Source organism: Cricetulus griseus, chromosome 5 (genome assembly GCF_003668045.3).
Source record: "Cricetulus griseus strain 17A/GY chromosome 5, alternate assembly CriGri-PICRH-1.0, whole genome shotgun sequence".
In the NCBI taxonomy this organism is placed as follows: Eukaryota; Metazoa; Chordata; class Mammalia; order Rodentia; family Cricetidae; genus Cricetulus; species Cricetulus griseus.
Window position 1 is genome coordinate 85,898,912 of NC_048598.1, and position 20,713 is coordinate 85,919,624.

Consider the following 20,713-nt stretch of genomic DNA (forward strand, 5'->3'; position numbering starts at 1 on the left):
CCCACTTGGTTTTTGATTCAGGGACAATATCTTGTACCTTATGTTTATATTTTAGCTTTTGAGACAGAGTCTCACTATGCAGCCTAGGCTAACCTTGAACTTGCAACAATCCTCCTGCCCCAGTGTCCCGAGTGCTGGAATTACAAGGCCACACTGCTGTACCTAGTAATAGTGTTCACTTTATATTCTCTTAGCACGATGCTACATTGTTCAGCACTGTCTGTGAATTGGAACTAGCTTTAACTTATTGGAAATGGCTCAATGAGGTGGGGGTTTATCCAAAAGACAGAACATGTTACATGCTAAAGGGGAAAAATATCCCACTGTACACAGTGATGAGGCAAGTTAGACCATGATAATATTGTCTAGACCTTCCACCCCTTCAGGGCCAAGAGCTACAAGTGGAAGAAGGTAGTTACTTTTGAGCCTTCTAGCCAGCTAATACTAACCACAGGTTGGGGTTGTTGATTCCTGTATTTAAAAAGCAGGAGGCATCAGCAGTTGGGGACTGGATGTCTGATGCACAAGTGTGTAAAAGGACTACTATTGTGCTCTTTCCCTGTCAAGTGAAGAGGCTTTGAGCCTGGGCAATGTGCTTCAAGGATCAGGTGAACACACTGATCACATAAAAGTGAGGCTTTTACCCTGACTAGCTTGCAGAAGCTTAGCTTTCAGCAAAACCCACTTCCTATAGCTTCAAACTTCACCTCTCAAACAGCTTGCTCCTTGCTGCATTTGCAAAAGACGCATTTAATGAAGGAGACGTTTTGCACCTTGCCCCACAGGTTTGGGTTGAAATGTAATTTCACGCCTCTTTCTTGTTTTAGAAACACAAACAGGATCTCATCTCAAGGTATCATGGCCTTAGACATTCCCGAGACGTCTGAAGGGGAGGAAGTTTGGGTCTAAATGACTCCATTCCTTTCACCACTCAGCTCATCAGGCTGAAGGAGACTTTGAATAGGCTGAGTTAGAGAGTAAGAAGGTTCCTAACGATAGACTCTCCCCACAACATCTCTGAGCTGATCGGAAAACGGTGGTCACATTCTCCCTCATTCTCTCCTCTCTGACTCTCAAATGTAGAAAGGAAGGACTACTGGGGAGACAAAAGAAGGGAGGGGAGAGAGGAAAAAAGAGAGGAAGGAAAGAAGGAAAGGAAAGGAGGGCCACGAGGATGAAAAGACGAAGCCCTCACCACACACATAAAGGCAGAGACACTGATAGTTGTGCCTGCACACTTGCTATGTCACTAACCAGCCTTGTTGACACTTGTGTCCCTACAAGTCTTGGCAGGAACCACAAATGATAGCCTTGCCATGCCCCATGATCATTGGAATACAACAAGGCCTCTGGGCTGGGCTCCTGTTGGTGGGAAAGCAAGCTTCGTCACGGCTGCGGGCTGATGCCACAGGTTTCTCAGGTCACTGCAGCAGGCAGTGATCCTGGGGGAGGCTGGGGACAGTGCAAAAGCAGGATAGGACCTGAGCCCTAGCACTTCTGCCCTGGAAGTGTAGTCTCTCGTGTGAACAGATCTGGTGGTTAGAAAAGAAACACTGACTTCACCTGTTGTAAAGCAAAATGGAATTCTACAGCAGAATTCTGCAGCTGGCCACAGACCCCTGAGGAAGAACTGGGAACACCACACATAAGCAAGCCCCAGCCTTGTCTCTACAGCACATTCTACTTACATGCTGAAACCCATAGGCCCTCAAGGAGCCAGTGCTCAATTCAGTGGGGACCAGTTAAGAAGCACACACAGGGTGGAGGGAGCACTCCAGAGAAGCTGAATAGGAAGTGGATCAATGTTACAGTTCAGAGTCTGCAAGTCAGAGTTGGCTTGAGGTACCAACTACTAAAGTCGGTCCCTAGAGTATGTATCTGTTTACTAAACAGGCTCTCCCGTCCCCAGTCCCCTCAGCAACACTGTTTTACTAAAACACTCACTCCCAAGGCTTCTTAATAACCCTGAGACCTAGTCTTATACTCCCAAGAGCCTGTTTTCCTCACCAGACTATCAGGCTGTCATTTTACAAAACCATAAACACTCAATTGCATGCCAACAAAGCACTGGTCCTCCCCCAGGCACTGAGACCACAGGAATGGCTGCCTGGATCAAGGAATATCACCTTCCCATAATGTCCTGGTGCCACGAAGCCCCTGATATTGGAAGAGAAGGCAGGCCTGATGCCTTTGGTAGTCTTCGGTCTGCTCCTGCAATTCCAAGCTTCTACCCAGCCTTTGAGAATGAGGCCATGAGGGCAAGAATATTTTAAACTGTGGATTATATAATTACAGTGGCTGATGTCTTAGTCTTTACTAAATATGAATTATGTCCCAGGGCCAAACAGTGGTCTCACCTGGAGCTGGCGTTTAGGCTCCCAGGTCCCCCAGGTCCCACCCCGAGCTAGTGAATGGGTCTTCATTATAACAAGTGATTCTGTGCACACCTTCTAGACAATGCTTATGTCCTCAAGTCCCCAACATAACAAACAGTGTCTGGACAGATGGAGGCAGCAAAGCCTGGGAAAAAGCTTGACAAGGACTTGAAGCTGAGTCCTCAGCAAATGCTAGTAGTTACCAGTGGGGTCTGCTCCTGTCAGCTGTGTGAATGGAGGAATTCCCTGACCTTGTGGACTGCAGTTCTCTACATGTATGCTGCAGGGGCGTGAAGTTGCACAAACTTCATGGAGTTTTCTGCATCTAAAATTCCAAGCCCCTGAGTCTGCCTGAAAAGACTGTTTTGTTGCTCTCCTTACACTGTAACTGTGGTTTTAAGAAATAGTTGCAGTGCTTAATACAGTCTGGCATATGTCTAGCCCTGGGAAGGTCACCAAATGAAGTGATCCAAGTACAGTCTATTCAACTTTAGCCACAGCTTAAAAGATGAAAATAGAGCATGAGCTTCTAGGACAACAACCAGAGAAGGGTACCGGGCTTAAATGGACTTGGGAGGGCAAAGGCATGTTATATCTAAATCAGTCTCTAAGGCTGGGAACAGACAGTGGTGGGTTTTAAAACCTTTCCAGGTGACTCTAGCACTCTAAGCTGAGCATTAGGAAGTACTGTTTGGAGTAAAAACTTACTACCAGCCAACCTAGCATTTGGTAAGTCACAGACTCCTGCGGGGATCTAATGGGAGAAGTGGCCAGCCGAGGACAGCTATGACAAATGCAAAGCATGCTCTATTAAGAGATGACCAGAGTCAGAGCAGTAGGGTACCACTGTCATCCTACATCCTAGCAGTAGGACACCTACAGCGAGAAGGCAGATGTGAGTCTGAGGCCAGCCTGGGCAAAAGAGCAAGACTGCCTCAAAGCAAAATTAAAATAATCACCACTCCCTTAGGGGAAGGGAAGGAGGATGGAGAGAGAGGGAGGGAAGAGAACGAGAGAGAGAGAGAGAGAGAGAGAGAGAGAGGGAGGGAGGGAGGAGGAGGAAGGGGGAGACGGAGGAAGGGAAGAAAGGAGGGAGGGAGGGAGGGAGGGAATTAGGCTGCAAACAAGCACACATAGAGGGAAACAAAGCATATATATCGATTGCCAACAGGATCTGAACAAGTTGTTACTTTGGTACCTGGTGCCTCTGGCAATGAGTGTATAAAACACTCAAGTCCCAGTGGCACCTTGGATAGCCCAGGAAAGGCTCCTTATTAAGCAGAAACAAAAGGCTGAAGTGTGTCAGTCACCCTGTTATAACAGTAAAAGTAAAAGTTGAAAACATATCTATTCTTGTTTTACTTATCCTTGGACTTAGCCAACATAGCTGGCGTGTCTCTGGGAAAAGTCCATTTTCCACCACCCAGAGAGTTTTGAGATGAACTTATGGAATCATATATACCAACTTCTTTATCCAGAGCTTGGCACAAAATAGGATTCCAGAAACAAGTTTTTAAAAATCTTAAAACTTTTGGTGGAGGTTCCCATGCACTGCTGGTGGGAGTGGGGACTCACTGCACAGCAGCTTCACTGAGACCTTTAGACACTGCAGGAGCTCTCAGGGAACTTACCCTACTCTGGAGAGCAAACCTAAGGCCAGGATTACAGAACACCACACACACACACACACACACACACACACACACACACACACACACACACACTTTCTCTCTCACACACAAACACAGAAGCACACAGTCACACAAGTCAGACACACACAGACACACATACACACAGAGTCACACACAAACAGTCACATAGAGATTTTTCACTAGAACATTATTTATGACATTAAAATGGAGCGATGAAGCCAGTCATAGTGATGCAGGCCTTTCATCCTAACACACTGGCGAGGCAGAGGCAGGTGAATGTTGGTGAGTGTCAGGCCAGCCAGGGCTAGAGTGAGACCCTGTCTCAAAAAACCAACCAAACAAAACATACACACAGATGCTTACATTCATTTTTCAACAAATGGTATTTTCAAAGCTTTTTTCCTAATTCAATAAAAGGCAAAATTATTTTATAAAGATGGGTGGTGGTAAAGCTAGGAAGAAAAGCCAAAAACTTAACAACAACATGAATTAAAACAATGATAAATTTTGAAGAAGTAACAATACAGAAAGATTTTTGTTTGAAGCATCTCCTATTTTAAAATGTTTTAAGTATAACATTACTGTCTTTTTTTGGTATGAATTAGTTTATTTAATATAGTTACTATTCTCCCCGGGCATTGGTGGAGCACACCTTTAATCCCAGCACTCAGGAGGCAGAGGCAGGCAGATCTCTGTGAGTTCGAGGCCAGCCTGGTCTACAGAGCAAGTGCCAGGATAGGCTCCAAAGCTACACAGAGAAACCCTGTCTCAAAAAACATATATATATATATTATTCTCAGTTTACCAATCAGAAATAGAGAAGTGGTGAGAAATTATATAGCATTAAAGAATTATTAACAGAGTTCGGTTTGGATATAAGTGCTGGTTTGAATAGAAATGGCCCCCATATATTCATGTGTTTGAATGCCTGGCCCACAGAGAGCTTCGGCATAAAGTTACTGTCTTAACCTCACAACTCCTCCTACCTTGTAAAACTAAAACTCTAGCCCATTAAACAGCAACCCTTGATTCTCTGCTCTGTCATGTGGCCATTCTATTTTCTTTGTCTATAAATTAACATTCTTAAGGCACCTCCACCTATAGCATACGTCAGATTTCACTTGCTGGTGGGATATAGCTGTGTGGCAGAGCACTGGCCTGGCATGCATAAAGTCTGGGTTCAATCCCATCACTGGGGGCCGGGAACTTTTCTTTTAAAGGTGAAGTACTACTGCTGCGTGCATATATCATATTTTGCTTATACTGTCAGCAACAAACACTGCTGCTTCTGCGTTTTAGCTACCAGGCATAATGTTGTTATGAGCATGGTTGTACAAATACCCAAGTCTCTGCTTTCAGTGTGTGTGTGTGTGTGTGTGTGTGTGTGTGTGTGTGTGTGTGTGTGTGTACCTAGTAAGAGAACTGCAAGATTTTACACTAATTTTATTTTAAGTTTTAAATTTTAAGTGTTATACTGTTTTCTACAGCAGACATAAAAAGTTTTAAATAATAATAGCAAATACTTTCATAATGTCAAATGAAAGAAGGAAGCTGCAACTTTTATACTTAATAAAATCTTAGCTATAGAAAAAAACAGGAAAAAAGAAGTAACTGAATAAAACTGTTAACCAGTAACAGTGGTTTCAATGGACTGTGATAAGAGTAGCTTTCTTTTTTGAATTTGTGCTAGACTATTTTTTCTTGATATGCACTGATAGCTGAGGAAAAACATGAAAGAAGTTTAGTAGAAAATAAATTTCCTTTTGACTAGCATATCATCCACCCTAGTGAGTCTAACAGTACACACAGCTCACCAAGTTTTCCTTATCATTTTGATTTTAGTTTTGTTTTGTTTCTTGAAAAAGTTTGCTGTGTAGTTTGGACTGGGCTGAAATTTGCAACAATACTCTGTCTTAGGCCCCACCAAAGCAGTAGAATTAACAGATACGCACCAGCACACATGGGATATTTCATCAGGTTTGCTAAAAGGAATATCCAATACATATTTACTTTTTTATGACTGAAGGAAACACACGATAACAAACCACTTCTGAAAAATTTTAAGCCCAATATAATTGTAATCCCAAATTACAACCAAAGTCAATAAGCCCTTTCCTCTTAGTCCTGCTTGAAAGAGCTTTTCTAAGGCCTTCCCATTTGGGCAGGGGCCAGGAGTCAGCTAGGACAGTGGAGCTGGAGCCTGAAGATATTGAGGGTGGCAGGTGTGGCCACTGCTGGGGATTAGACTGCCTCCTCTTTGTGGCACCCCAGACAACCCTCCCAGGCCAGGGGCTAACTCTACTTCTCACTTGGTTCCTGACCTGGGTTGGCTGAGTTTTCTGCCAGGAGTTGGTAACAGCTGCCTTCACACCAAGAGAAAGACGGTGAACTGGCTGAGGAGGGAAAGCTGAGGGAAAAAGAAGGGACACGGAAGCTTAATGAGTTGATTTCCATAAAGGCTCTGCCATCCTGGAATGAAAAGCGGCCTGTAAGAGCAAAAGCCTAGTCCTTTATTCAAGCCACATTGCCAGCTGGCCATTTATCACCTAAAACTCCCCCAACAACTCTGTGTGTACTGCTCAGCCAGCTTACAGAAATAAATCCTTATTAATCATGAAAAGTCAAAACATGAATATAAAACCAAAGTCTTTATGTGCTCTCAATTTTAGACTTCAAAACTCATTGATTATCCATCACTCCAAAGAATTGTTTTAGAAACCATCTGGAACAAAAGGATAAATAAATGACACATCCCCTAAAATTCTTGTGCTTATTGGACTGGATGAAGTCAATGGTCACATGAACTTCAGGAGGAAAAGGTGTTGCTGCTAGAACTTAACCCAACATTTTCTTCCCTAGCAACAGTAATTTTTCATAGGTTACACTAGAAAGATACAGAGAGGCCTCAGTGAGCCCAAGGCACATTTATCTTTCATGTGTAAATGACCAGAATAAAGGGGCCTCTTCAGCAGCTGGACTCAGAACACCCTGCACTGTAACATCTCCATGGCAAAGGCAGGGAAGAGAGGAAGAAAGGACCTGCTTTGAGGTGACTACCATGACCCCAAATGGGTTCATCTGGGCATGCACTTAACTGGTATAGACAAATACCTCCCACAGAAAGAGGCCCTCCGAGATAAGGTGGGCATGGGGCAGGTGAAGGTTTCCTTACCTACATGGAGTTCAGGGACTGTAAGCATCCCTCAATGATGTGGGTAACACAGAACAGCTCATGCAAAGCTCTGGAATGCACTGTGCTTGGGCAGCAGGATTTCCTTCCAAACTCTATTCTAGGCTGGGAACACACCCTGATTAACACTTGTAAAAAAGTATGTTGGGGAATAAGAGGAGGTCTGGTGTTAGGAACCATCCACAGACCACCCACTGAGTGGAAAGTTCACACTTGGATAATAGAGAGCTGACTGTATTGAGGACAGACAAGTGGCTTTCCTGGACTCTGGGCAAGGAGGTAGAAACTCAGCGAGCTCATGTAGTTCATGATTTCATTTTCTAGGCTAAGGAAATCGGAGGTGAAACTCAGAGAAGGGGGTGGAAGTCATGATGACAACGAAAAGGTTGGATGGACAACAGTGACAGAGACCATGGGAGATGTTCCCTAAGGCAGGAAGGACTTCTCTTGCTGGAGAGCAGGTGGGCAGAAGTACCACTTTAACAGCCGGCTTCAGGCACTGAGCAAACTGAAGTCCATCAAGGGCTGGCCTGTCCCTCCACCTTCTTTCTCACGTAACAAGGAATGGACTCGGGAAGCAGGCAGGTGACAATTCCCAATGAGCCTAAGCAAACGGGTAGAAACTCCTTCCAGCAGCTTAAGAACCAAGACTTGTGACTTAGAGAAGTTACGGCTGGAAAAGGGTTTCGGCAGGATGATTTCTGGGGAACCTCCACTTCCTGACCCCCAGAAATAATAGCTAGGAAGACCTGGTGAAACACTAAGTGGCAAATGTGACCCCACGTCTCTGTTCTCCCAGGAAGTGAACCTTAGAGAGGCTGAGGGTCACAGAACTGCACAGAAGGTAAAGCTTGGAGAAACCACTTAACAGGTCGCATAACTTCAGACAGAGAATAGCCCTTCAGTATCCCTTATCCCCACCCCTAGTTTTAAGTATTGACTGAACAGAAATTAGGCAGCTTACTACCAAACCCACCATCATGGACAACCACCACTGACTCCCCTTCACAAAAATGGTTTCCTTCAGGAGCTTCCAGTGTGCCTGCCTGGTTGTTTCTGCCTCGTGGAGGATTATCCCATCATTCTACATGGCCACCTTTTCTGTCTATGCTATTACCTAAGCCTGGAGTTCTCCCTGCCTTGGCCATTTGGCAAAATTCTACCTCTCTGAATGAGTTTGCTGTTGAACCTCCCTCAACTCTCCTCTGGGCCATGAGTGTACTTCTTACATTTGTATTGTATTTGTTATCACATTTAAAATACTTAGTGGAAACATGTGGTTTACTCCTTTTTTGAACCCCCTAGAAGCCAGGTCTAGCCCTTTTCTTTTCATCTGTGGATATATAGGTCATTTGATGGTGGCCTGTTCTACCAATGCTTTCCTTAGTCTGGTGACTGGGACACCCACAATGCCCATTCCTTGACTTCCTATACAGAGTGGGGAGTCTAACAAAAGTGAACAGAAACACCACGGTTACCAAACAAAAATGAGTGAGTGTTATAGTAGACAACGAAATACCAAGTCAAATTCAGAGGGAGCACACGATAGAATAGGATATGGTAAAGGAGCATTGGCCTATTCTTAGCAACCTTTGCCAGAGTTGACTCACAGAGGCCCTTACAGGGACACTGCCTTACCAGGATCTGGGGACCTAAACAAAGATCTTGAACACACTGTTGCATATAACAAAATGAAAGACTCTTTTATCTTCTAAGTACCAGAATAAATACTGGTAAGAATGCCAAGAAGAAGTAGTACCCACTCTACTTTGCTTACCATATGCAGTCCTTCTTTCCACTTTCATTTCCCTTTCAAGTCCCACCTTCCCTTCAGTGCCTGCTCAAATCACCCAAGGATCCCCCCCCCCCGCCCCGCCCCACACAGACCTTTTTAGAAACAGGGTTTCTTTGTAGCTTTGGAGGCTGTCCTGGAACTCACTCTGTAGACCAGGCTGGCCTCAAACTTGCAAAGATCCACCTGTCTCTTTCTCCCCAGTGCTGGAATTAAAGGTGTGTGGTACCACTGCCAGGCCACCCAAAGATCTTTAACCTTTAAGCTTCTATGGCTCCTAAGGTTTTGTATAATGAAGACCAGTCAACTGCTATGGTTTACCTACACAGAATTGGGTATTTGGTGAGGATAAGAATCATTGGACTTCTGAATCCTATCAAATCACTAACCCCATCACTCAGCAATTTTAGAAAAATTGTCAAGGAAGTATTTTCTTTGCCATAACACAAAGGTCTAAAATATTCTAGTAATTCTGGGAAACTCGTGTAAGTAGTCAAAAATTGCTCACAACCAGAGACAGTGATTCTCGAACACACCGCTAACCTGATGACGCCTCCTCACGTGGGGCTTTGACATACCTCGTGGCTAGCCACAGTTTGGCTTTGGTACAGGCAGTGATGTCACTCAGCTCGTGCTGAAAATCTGCATTTGTTCTGTGTCTGGAGTCTGTAACGTAGGCTTGTAACAAATGAAAAACCTGAACCGGAAAAGAGAAAAGGCAAAGCTCTGCAGTGAAAACATTTTTCATAAATACTCAGGTCCTCTCTTTCAGATGTCCTCAAACTGTCCCCTCACAGGAAGCAGACACCTGCAGAAGGTGGAGAGGATACAGCACAGGTGACAAGTCCAGGGCTCAGCCAAACCCATGCACTTCTGGGTCTTCCTCATAATTCCCCAGATCGGGGGTCACTGTGACCACATAATCATCTGCCTCAAGAGCTTCTTACTCAGAAACGACCTGTACACTGCGTTGAGCAGAGAAGTGCAATTATTGTTCTGTCAGCAGTCTCACATGAAACCAAACTCCAAGTCTTCGTGCAGGAAGGAACTGAGTCTAAGTGGTTTAGACGTAAGTCTGGGTTCATTAGGACAGTGTGGGCTAACGAGGTAGGCACACCACAGCACGCCTGTGAGGAAGCAGGAGGTGGGGTCTGTGATAGATCTCTCAGACTTTCCCTGGGCAGTTAGGGGAAGGGACAGCCATCAGATGTGGGGCACACTCTTGACACTTACATGGCAATCATATACCGGAATTAAAAGCTGGCAGGGCAGATCCCTGAGTCTCTCTAGTGTTTATATTTAGGATGGCAGCCCTGTTTAACCACACAAGCAAACCAGCCCACGAGCAATGTGTGTGAGCTCCTACTCAGCAATGGCTTACGGCACCTTTGTGAAGCACACAAATCTTTGGGGGAAGAATGACACAGAGGGTAGTGTAGACAAGGTCAGACAGCATCTGACCATAAGGACTCACAGCAGACAACTCTTGTGAGTAGCTCCATTATCTATATAAGATGAAAAGGATGAAGGAAACAAAGTAACAATAAACACATTAAGAATTTTAAAATTTATTTTAGTATTATTATTTTTTTCTGTTGTATCTTCTGCCTCAAGTGCTGGGATTACCGACACATGAGCGGCCATGTGTTTTTATGTGGGCTCTTAGGGTAAGTCTACATGCAAGGACTAATTTACCCACAGTGCCCTCTCTCAGTCTGGACCTCAGTCTTCCAAGTGCTGGGATTATAGGTATGGGTTATAATCCCCTTGAGGTAAGAATTCAAGCAGTCCAGGCTGGTCTCAAACTCCCTATGTAGCTGAAGCTGGCCTTCCACAGGATTTGATCCTCCTGCCTCTGCCTCCTGAGGGAATGACAGGTGGAGGCTGCCATGCGCAGGGTAGCCTTTCCTTGAAGCAGAAGTACACAGGAGTGTGCACTCAGTCCCTGTATGGACTCTGAGACACTTTCTCTAACAAAGGACCTGTTCTTTCAGATGCACCAGGTCAGATGCTCTTCCCTTACCACAGCCTGCAGGGACCTAACCACCCGGCATGGAGCCTGGAGTACAGGGCTGGCTGGGGCTTCTGTTCCTATGTGGTGATTGCCAGAGGGAAAAATACCTCCCTCGGCTCAATCCCCACTGTCCCGAAAGAGCTGGAAGAGTCACTGGGCCCTGCTTTCTTTTCTCCACAGCTGCGCTAAACCAACCACCAGGGCTTTCATGTGTCACAGGGCTGTAATTAATCAGCAGACACCAGCAAAACACACGACTATGGAATTTACTTGTCAAGAGAGCTGTGAGGTTTCAAATGCTTCTCATTTAGAAGCAGTCACTTCAGAAATAACCCCCAGTGGATGTTTAAGCTCTGGCCTATATTTGCTCACCTTGCTTGGCAAAAACAAGACTGTTTTTGAAACGCTTGGTAGCTCCAGCTTATGAATGCCAGCCTACAGGGCCCATCAATTCTGTCACCCTGGGCACAAACCAGACAACAATTGTTATCCTGGTTACACACCAAGGACAGAGAGTGGTCTGTCTGCACCCGACAAGTGGATACAGAGGTGCATGTCGGCAGACCTGGTATAAAAAAGCAAGCAGAAGAGGCGGCACAACCTAAATTGCGCACATTCAGAGAAGTGGAGTCTGGGGCATGGAAGGAAAAGGAAAAGGATGGTAAGTCAGATGAAGGAAAGACCTGCAAGCAAACATGTGAAATAGATTCCTGTTTCTGAGAAATATTAGTGAAAACATCTGAATGCACAACCACCTTCACATGTTGTTTTTAACACTGAACTTAAGAAAAACGTGGCGATGATTAGTGAGGTCAGGGAGCTCTGGGAAAAGGCACCCATCCCTCAGCTCTTGGGGCCACTCTTCTCTCTCCCAGCTTTGCCTAAAGTGTTGGCATAGAGTCCGGTGGAGCCCAGGCCTGGGATAACTTGCAAACAGCCGGAACCAAGCATAGAGAAGCCAGGTCTGCCAGCCCGAGAAGGTGCAGAACTCAACAGACAGCCCAAAGTGCTGACAAGTTCAGTGCCAGTGCAGGGGCCCCAAGTCTGTAGCAGCATCCATACGCCCAACCCACAATTACTTGCAAAGCAAGTATTACTACCAGATAGTGGCCTGGGAACTGCAGCAGAGACCAAATAGCCCTGACTCTCTTGCAGCTCATGTTCTAATCACAGAGAAATGGGAGACTGGCAGCCTCCCTGATGCTGCATGCTCACATTGCCATCACCTATCTGGCCTTTTCTGATTTCCTGCTGTGAGTCTAGTGCATGGCAGGAACTCAACAAGCACTTCCTGCAGGGAACAGATGCTGGTGTTTAGTGTCTCTTCTAATACTAACTCTCTCAGGGCACATTCCCATGGACCCTGCACCCTGCAGTTGGTACTGACTCTGTGTTCTAGGTAGACAGAGAGCTGAAAGATACCATGTTCTTCATACTCCCATGACTCCTGATGGGATGGGATAGCAAGGCTAAAAGAATGGTTGACTCCCATTACACGGCACACACTATGAGAACAGGCATACATGGCTGTAAACCCATGACTAGCTATGTCCTTAGTCTACCAACAGTGAATAGAATAGATGGTAGTCTCATCTTTCTTTCCAGTTATTACTCTACTTGTGTGTGCATGTGTGCCGTGACACATGTAAAGGTCAGAGGACATCTTCTGGGATGGAATTGAAGTTTTTTCTTTTTCTTTTTCCTTCCTTCCTTCCTTTCTTTCTTTTTTGGGAGGGGGGTTTTGAGACAGGGTTTCTTTGTGGCTTTGGAGGTTGTCCTGGAACTAGCTCTTGTAGATCAGGCTGGTTTCAAACTCACAGAGATCCACCTGCCTGTGAGAACTGAAGCACTTTTATTTTCTTGGCTGAGCTATCTTGCCAGTCCAGTAGCTCTCTTTGTGGGAAATATGTTCCAAGATCAATGGTGGATACCTGAAACATTGGTTAATATAAATCCTACATAACCATGTATTTTCTCTACACACACACACACACACACACACACACACACACACACACACACACACACACACACACCCCTACAAAAAGTGTAACTTTCAAACTACAACAAATGAGAAACAATAATAATAAATCAGGAAACAATGATAATACTGTAATAGATGTTACTTAAAATCTATTAATGGTTTATTTCTGAAATTTTGTTTCTTTTCCTTTTTTAAAATCTTTTCTTTTTCCCCCATTTCCCTCATAGCCCTGGATGTTCTGGAACTTGCACTGTAGACCAGGCTAACCTGAACTCAGAGATCTGTCTGCCTCTACTGAGTGTTGGGATTAAAGGTGGTGCCACCACTGCCTGATTTGGAACTTTAGTATTTTCAGATGGTAGCTGATGGTAATTGAAACTTCAGAAAGAGCAACTAATGGGAACAGAGGGATCTCTGCAATAATGTTTATCTTTTGACTAGAGAGATATGTTTATTCTCCCACAACACACACACACACATTTCAAAGTCACAGAGATCCGCCTTCTTTTGAGAACTTGGAAGATCCACTTGTAGTGGACCCAACACGTCACAAGCCACCTATGGGAGGAGATACTTATTGTCCATTACCTTGGTTGCTAAGGGAGTATTAATGCCATTTATCACTGCTCATTTATTTATTTATTTATTTGACTCAGACTTCAAGACTCTACCAAAGGTCTGAAAGGAAAGGACAGAGAGGGCATGGTTTTAGATGATCCCTCTAGGTTTCTGTCCAGGACAGCATTCTGATTTTGTGGTACCCTCTAACAACCACATCTAAACACTTGCAGCCGTGAATACAGAGGAAAGCACACACATGAGAGACCGCCTTGGGCTGTCAAGCAGGGCAACAGCTGGGAAAAAAACTAGGTGGATGTCAGGAAAGACACTTGGGGAGTTGGGCCACCTTTCAAGATCCCCAGCAGGTCTGAGAATGAGGGAGGGGGATTGGATGAGCTTGGAAATGGACATCATCCTTACTGAGATGTGGCGTGAGGAACATCCATGGGATGCTTTTTCTTAGTCGTCTGTTGTACAAGAACAGTATTGTTTGAGACGGGAGGGAACTCTGCTCATCTCTTCACCTTAGAACAGAGGACAGTTTATGTCTAGAAATAGTTAGTCCCTAAAGTGGATTCAGAGATGTCGTCAATGAAAGAAGACAGGAGAAGAGAGCATTTCCTTGCCACGAAAACCTGGAAAGGTGAGTTCAGGATCCAAGACCAAGGGGAAGGAGACAAGTAACTTTACAGTGCTGCTGGCAGTTTCTTTCTCACCAGGTCCTGCAGCCACCTTTGAGCCCCAAATGAACATACAGAGATGCTATATTAATTATTAAACTGTTAGCCGATGACTAGAGCTCTAATTGGCTACCTTTGTCTTAATTATTAACCCATTTCTATTTATCTATGTATTTCCACGTGGTCTTATCTTACTGGAGAAGGGTCCAGACCTCTTACTCCTTTGGTGGCTACATGGTGTCTCCTTCTGGTGGGCTTTCTTTGCCTACCTTTCCCAGAACTCTCCTTATCTCATAGTCCCGCCTATCTCCCTGTCTCTTTGGCCACAGTGTTTTATTCATCAATCAATAAGAGAAATACATATACAGAAGGACATCTCCCATCATCTCCTCTTTTCTGTCTAAATAAAAAGAAAGGTTTTAACTTTAACATAGCAAAATTATTTATAACAAAACAGCTATCAAGCAAGAACTATAGTTAACAATATTCAGTCCATTAACATTTGGCAAAATTTAAAGAAAATATTCTATCATCTATCTTATCTTTGTGAGTCTAAAGTTTTATATGTAACTTATCTTTTATCATAACTAAGAAAACCCATAACCATACTATCTGTCTTCAACTCCATCAAAAACCTCAGAAGGATAATTATAAACTCTAGAATTGACAGAGACATCTCGCTGCCTGGACAACACAGCCTCTCCTTGACCTTCACACGAACAATGTGGTACACTCATCCCACAGAATTATATATTTAAAAAAATGATAGTTATGCCTCAGTCAGAAAGGGGCAGAACTAACCCAAGTTGGCAGCAGCATGCTCCGCTATCACAAGCATGGGCTGGTCAGCCCTGCCCTAGGGAGGGATAGTCCCCGAGGGCTGTACTGAGTGAAGGTGGGGGATCCTATATTTCTTGCACTGAAAAACTAAGCCTTAATGAGACACCACATTGAGAAACTGGAAGCAGGTAGGGTCCCCTTCTAAATGGGGGGGGGGCCACAGGCATCTGTGGGATGCATGGGGCTCATTTGGGCAGTCCACACTTAAAAGCAGCTCCATAGCACAAATGTAACACATTTTGAGTAAATGTTATGGGCCTAAAAAGAGTCATGAGGCGAGTCCCTAAAACAAAACAAAACAGAAACAAAAACAAAAACAAAACCTTGCACCACACCAGTAAAATACATTTGGTTTATGCTGTGGAGTTAAAATCGTGACTTGTGCGGAACAAGGTCAAGATGATACATGGCTGTTTGGGAATGTGATGCTGAGACAGGTTTTCTTCTTCACCACACCTGGCTTTCAGAACAGTAGCTGAGCGCCAGGAGACAGCAGTCACAGGGCAGGGTTAGGAAGGCCATGAAAAGGGCCAACTCTAGTAGGAAAAGAGACACTCCAAATGTCAGACCTAAAGGGAGTGAGTGGATCAGAACCATCAATGATCTTAAACTCTGACGATCAAATGCTAATTGATTCACTTTTACAGTTGAATTTTGCTAAAAAAATAAATCCGATCTTTTTCCTCTTGCATCATGTAGAATGGGGAGCATTTTGTTCCTGTTCCATTCAGCCCAGTATACCCGCCTGCATCTGCCTTCTTTCTGCATCGCTGTACTGCCCTAGCTAAGTCAGTGCCACATTTTTTCCAAGCTCAATGTTTACACAGGATTTTATTTTGGCTAGTAAAACATCTGTATTTTTTTTAGGGACCTTAAATAAATGATCTATGCTACGAATGTACAGTATAGGCTGATGTCAGCCCCTCCCCCTTCTGGACTCACTGGTCAGAACAGGCAAACATTGTTTCAGCCTGTAGCTGGGAATGTGAATATTTATCCTGTCAACTTAATTCATACAAACAGAACTAAAGGCAGGCAGAAGTATTTTATGGCTTTAAGTCACTGAAAAGGGGGGTTAGGAGGGGGATGGTGGAGGAAAGAATCTAAATTTAATTCACAGAAACATGCTTCATCACATAACTTCTGGAAGTGTTTATGACAAACATTTCAAAGGTAGATCGTGCATGTGTGTATGAATGTGTGCTTGCATGCACATGTGTACATGCATGTATGAGTGTGCATGTGTGTGTATGAGTGTGTGCACGTGTGTGTGTGCTGGGAAAGCCAGGGAGAAAATTCCAGTACTACCTGTCAGTTCCAACCACTGGAGCCAGGGTGGCAGACTTGGATCTTTGCTTCAGGCACACTGATGGGGCCCCAGGTTGACACAACTTCTCAGGAGGACCCTTCTTGTTGCTTGGGCTTTATTGGGTACATGCACTTGTACACAGAGGCCAATGAAGTGATTCTTATGTCCAGTCACACTGTCACAGATCTTGGGGGCTCTAGGCAGCATCTTAATGACACTTGAGTTCCTTAGCTGGGCCATCCCTTAGTAGAAGGGCTTATGACACCCACAATCATCCCACAATGGACTCTTTATGAAAGAGCAGGGCAGGAAGCATTTCGAGCGGCTGCTCCCCCAAACCTCAGCCTGTTTATGAGATGAGTTCATGGTGAGCTGCATGGAAGAGGACACTAAGCCCAGGTGAAGTTACTTCTTGTCTGAGCAGCCTGGGGAGCGTGTCACTGGGAATACACCACAAGTGTGGAAGGACTGAAATATACAACCCCCCAAAGGAGTGAGTAGAAAGTCCCATCAAGCTGGACAAGATACAAGACCTGCACCTGGATAATGTCTTTCCTCCAATACTTACTTTGACACAGGGCTGTCAGTTTTCCTAAAGGCAAGCTCTGAGGGTAATGCTCACAAGCTTAGAACCCTCTTCCAAGGACTTGCTGGGCTCTGAGGGCTCAATCTACATTCCACTTCATAAGCCTATGTGTGTCCATAAGAGATGAGCTCCCACTCCTGACAATCTAACAAATGCCACCCACTCCAGCCTGGCCCTTCCCATTTTTCCTTCTACTCTCTCCAATTCTACTCAAACCAGAGGGCCAACTTCAAACATTTCTGGGCTGGCATACCCAGCTCATACCCTTCCCTAAGACTCTCAATTCTTTCTTAGGGCCCAACAGTCCTGTCCACTGACCCCTTCCCCCACCCCACCCCCACCTCAGGGAGCAGTGCTGAAGGCTGAACACAGAGCATCTTCATGCGTGCTAGGCAAGCTCTTTGTTTCTAAGCCACATGTCTAGCCCTTTGAACCTGTCATCAGTTATCAATCTGCAATGTTCTTCCTAGAACAGAAGTCCTTGAAGCAGAGAACTGGGTCTTATTCTTCCCCACAGCTCCCTGGGGCCCCAAGGATATAGGACTTTTGTCTGAAGGAAAAAACTCACTAAACAGAGGGGCCTGTTGATTAGGAATTCTACCACACTCACTTAGGAAGGGAGTAAGAACTGAAATTGAGTTTGCATTTTGTTTTGAAAGGTCATGGTGGCACTCCCAGAAACAGTGTCAAGGACCCAGAGCCAGGTAAGGGCAAAGTTCAGACAGTGATACTGAGGCTAGTCAATCTTTATCTGTTCAAACTAAAAAACTTTGAGCTTTTATTGCCGAGAAACTGTGGAAAAATGTAAACATTACAGACAATGCGCTTGCAAAACCAGTCTATTAAGACAAAGTCTCACTCTGTAGCCTAGGCTAGCACAGTACTTGCTACGTAGCTCAGGCTGGCTTCAAACTTGTGACAATCTTCTTCCTTCCCCTCCTTAATGCTGGGATCATTGGCATGAGTCATGAAGCCTGGCTAGGAGAATATTTAAATTTTCTGTGTAGCTGGATATCTAAAGACTTGAGATCAATAGTAAAGTCTGTGATAAGAGCAAAACATATTAAAACCCAACCAAGCAGGGGCTGGAGAGATGACTCAGCAATTAAGAGAATTGGCTGTTCTTCCAGAGGACATGGGTTCAGACCCCAGCATGGCAGCTCACCACTTGTAATTTAAGGCTCAAGGGATCCTGTGTCCTCTTCTGGTCTCCTTGGACATCAGACATGCATGTGGTACACATACATACATGAAAATAAACAAACAAGCAAATAAATACCAACCAACAAAGCAAACACAACTAACCAATAAAAATAACAATTTGAGTCAAGACACAGTTAATTTAACACAGAGGGGGTATGTTGGTGGTGGCATATTTAAAACAAAAATAGTCAAGAATGAATTATTGTTGAAGTCAATTGATACCACCCAAAGATTCTTATATTACTTGTTTATATCTGAAACACTCTATAATACAGAGCTTAAAATATTTAGAGAAGGGAGAATAAGAGAAAGCATGTAGATGGCAGAGGCAGGCAGATCCCTGAGCTAGAGGTCAGCTAGGACATCACAGTGAGACTGTCTCAAAAAAGGGGGCAGGACTAGATTCTCAAACTTTTTAAACTTAGTACCACAGTAATTTTTTCATGGTGCCCTCTGGGCTTAAGGAAATATCTAATGCTTTTAATACATCAAGGGAGTAGGTCCAAATGACCCAATTAACAACTCTGTGGCTGTTTGAAAAGCAACACACAGGCTAAGAAGACTTCAGCATATGACTTCCTTTTCAAAATGCCACAAACTTACTAATGGGATGTATGCACCCGTAACGTCCCACACCCTGGACTCCTCCTGTTGCTGTTCCATGTTAATTTCTTGTGACACTTATTATCACAGCAGCTATCCAATGTCAATTTTACAAAGACATGACAGCATCAACATGAGTGTGGCATGAGCTAATGTTTCTGCTACTATGAGCTAGTAGTCCACATGTCTGACAGATGTCCAGTATCACTGTACTTCTCCCCCAGTTTTAGAACATCTATGCCTTGGCACATCCCTTTGGGAACTATAAATATTAGCAAGGAATATAAACAATGTACAGATTAAATACAAACAGCCAATAAACATGAGAAGATGTTTCATTTCACTAAGGTTTAAGGAAATTAATAACAGTATTTTTTCCTTTTAACGGAAGCAGTGGGTTTCCTTATGGTATTTTCACATGTTCCTTTCTTCTGTTCTTATTCATCCATTGCCCTCTTACTGTCTTCCACCTCTTAGCCCCCAAACAATGTGTTTTTAAACCAAAGTGATTTGACAAAGAAAGTTAATGAAAAGGCAAAACCCAATTAATGACTGGCTAAGAAAATAAACATATGAATTCATCAATGACCTAGAAACTGGCCAGAAAAGCCAAGTTTATTATGTATACATATATATGTGTATATATAACTTATTATACTTTATAATGGGAGCTACTTTTTGGCAGTGGCTATCAAAATGGAAAACATGTACTTTCTTTAGGGTTACAATGTCCTAGGTGTTTCTAGGTGTTTATTTTACAGACATAACTTCCAGGTGTGGATAAAGGTATACATGTTCAAGAATGATCTTCAGCAATATTGATCATAACAGGAAAACTTAGAAATTATTGATATACAACCAGGTGGAAAAACTATGGCATATTCTTGGGTGCAGCATAGCCAAACTGTACAGCTATTAAAAAGAATGATAGAATTATGTATACTTAACTGGAAATGTTTCTAAGTCATACTGTTAAACAAAGTAGGAAGCTATAAATGCTAGGATCATGTTTTTTATTGATGCCAAATTATCAACAGTGGAGGCTGGATTTTTACAATCAATATTTTAAATTTCTGTAATTTATAAGGCTTTTTTTTAGTAAGAATGCATTACTACTTTTTCTTTTGAAATAATTATAATCTCCTTCTATTTTTGCCAACTTTCCTCTAACAGTAACAACTTAGATACTTGTTTTATATCAAACCCAGAAAGTCTGTCTGGGTACAAGCCCAGGTTTATAATCCTGGCCCTTCAGAGGTGGAGGCAGGAGGACTAGGAACTCAAGGGCATTCTCAGCTACATAAGAAGTATGAGGTCAGCCTGGGCTACAGAGACCCTGCTTCAAAAAAATCAGCCCAACAAAATGAAACACAGAAAATCCACACAAGAACACTACTCTTAGCCTTAACCAACCAGCTGGCATTTTTTTACATTCACGGTGTGTATGGAGGCCACTGTGATTGCAGGTGCACATCAAGTGACATCAAGTGACAGGGTGGTCCCACCACCATAAAGAAAGACTGCATCACTCACAGCACCAGAAACAATGAAAGTCAAAATATACTTAAAAAAAGAAAAAATCAAGTGTTCCCCAACTCCACACTCCAAATGGAAACCTGCATGCTAATAACTGAGACAGGTAGCCATGTGGTATTTTTAATCAAGAGATTAAAAAAATAATAAAAAGGAAAGAAAAAGCACATCTCAGAGACACAGAACAGGAGGTTCTTCAGACATTCTCAAGACTGTAGCAGTGAGACCCTCCTCCTCCTCCTCTTCATCCTCTGTTTCCTTCCAGATGGCTCAAACTTACTATGTGGCCAGTCTGGCCTTGAACTTGAGACCCTCCTGACTCAGGATCCTGAGTACTAAGGTGGCAAATATGCACTTTACCTGGCTCTTGGCCTTATCGTTCCACTTTTTA

At 43.8% G+C, this 20,713-nt stretch overlaps 1 protein-coding gene across 6 annotated transcripts in view; it reads right to left on the reverse strand.

Moving 5' to 3' along the window:
- Positions 1-20,713, reverse strand: part of Thada (THADA armadillo repeat containing) — a 293,342-nt gene that overhangs the window by 83,258 nt on the left and 189,371 nt on the right. For all 6 annotated transcript variants that reach the window (XM_027417930.2, XM_027417926.2, XM_027417928.2 and 3 more), the window contains one exon: positions 9,588-9,706. In XM_027417930.2, coding sequence (XP_027273731.1) covers positions 9,588-9,706 — 119 coding nt within the window. The remainder of the gene's footprint in view (positions 1-9,587; positions 9,707-20,713) is intronic.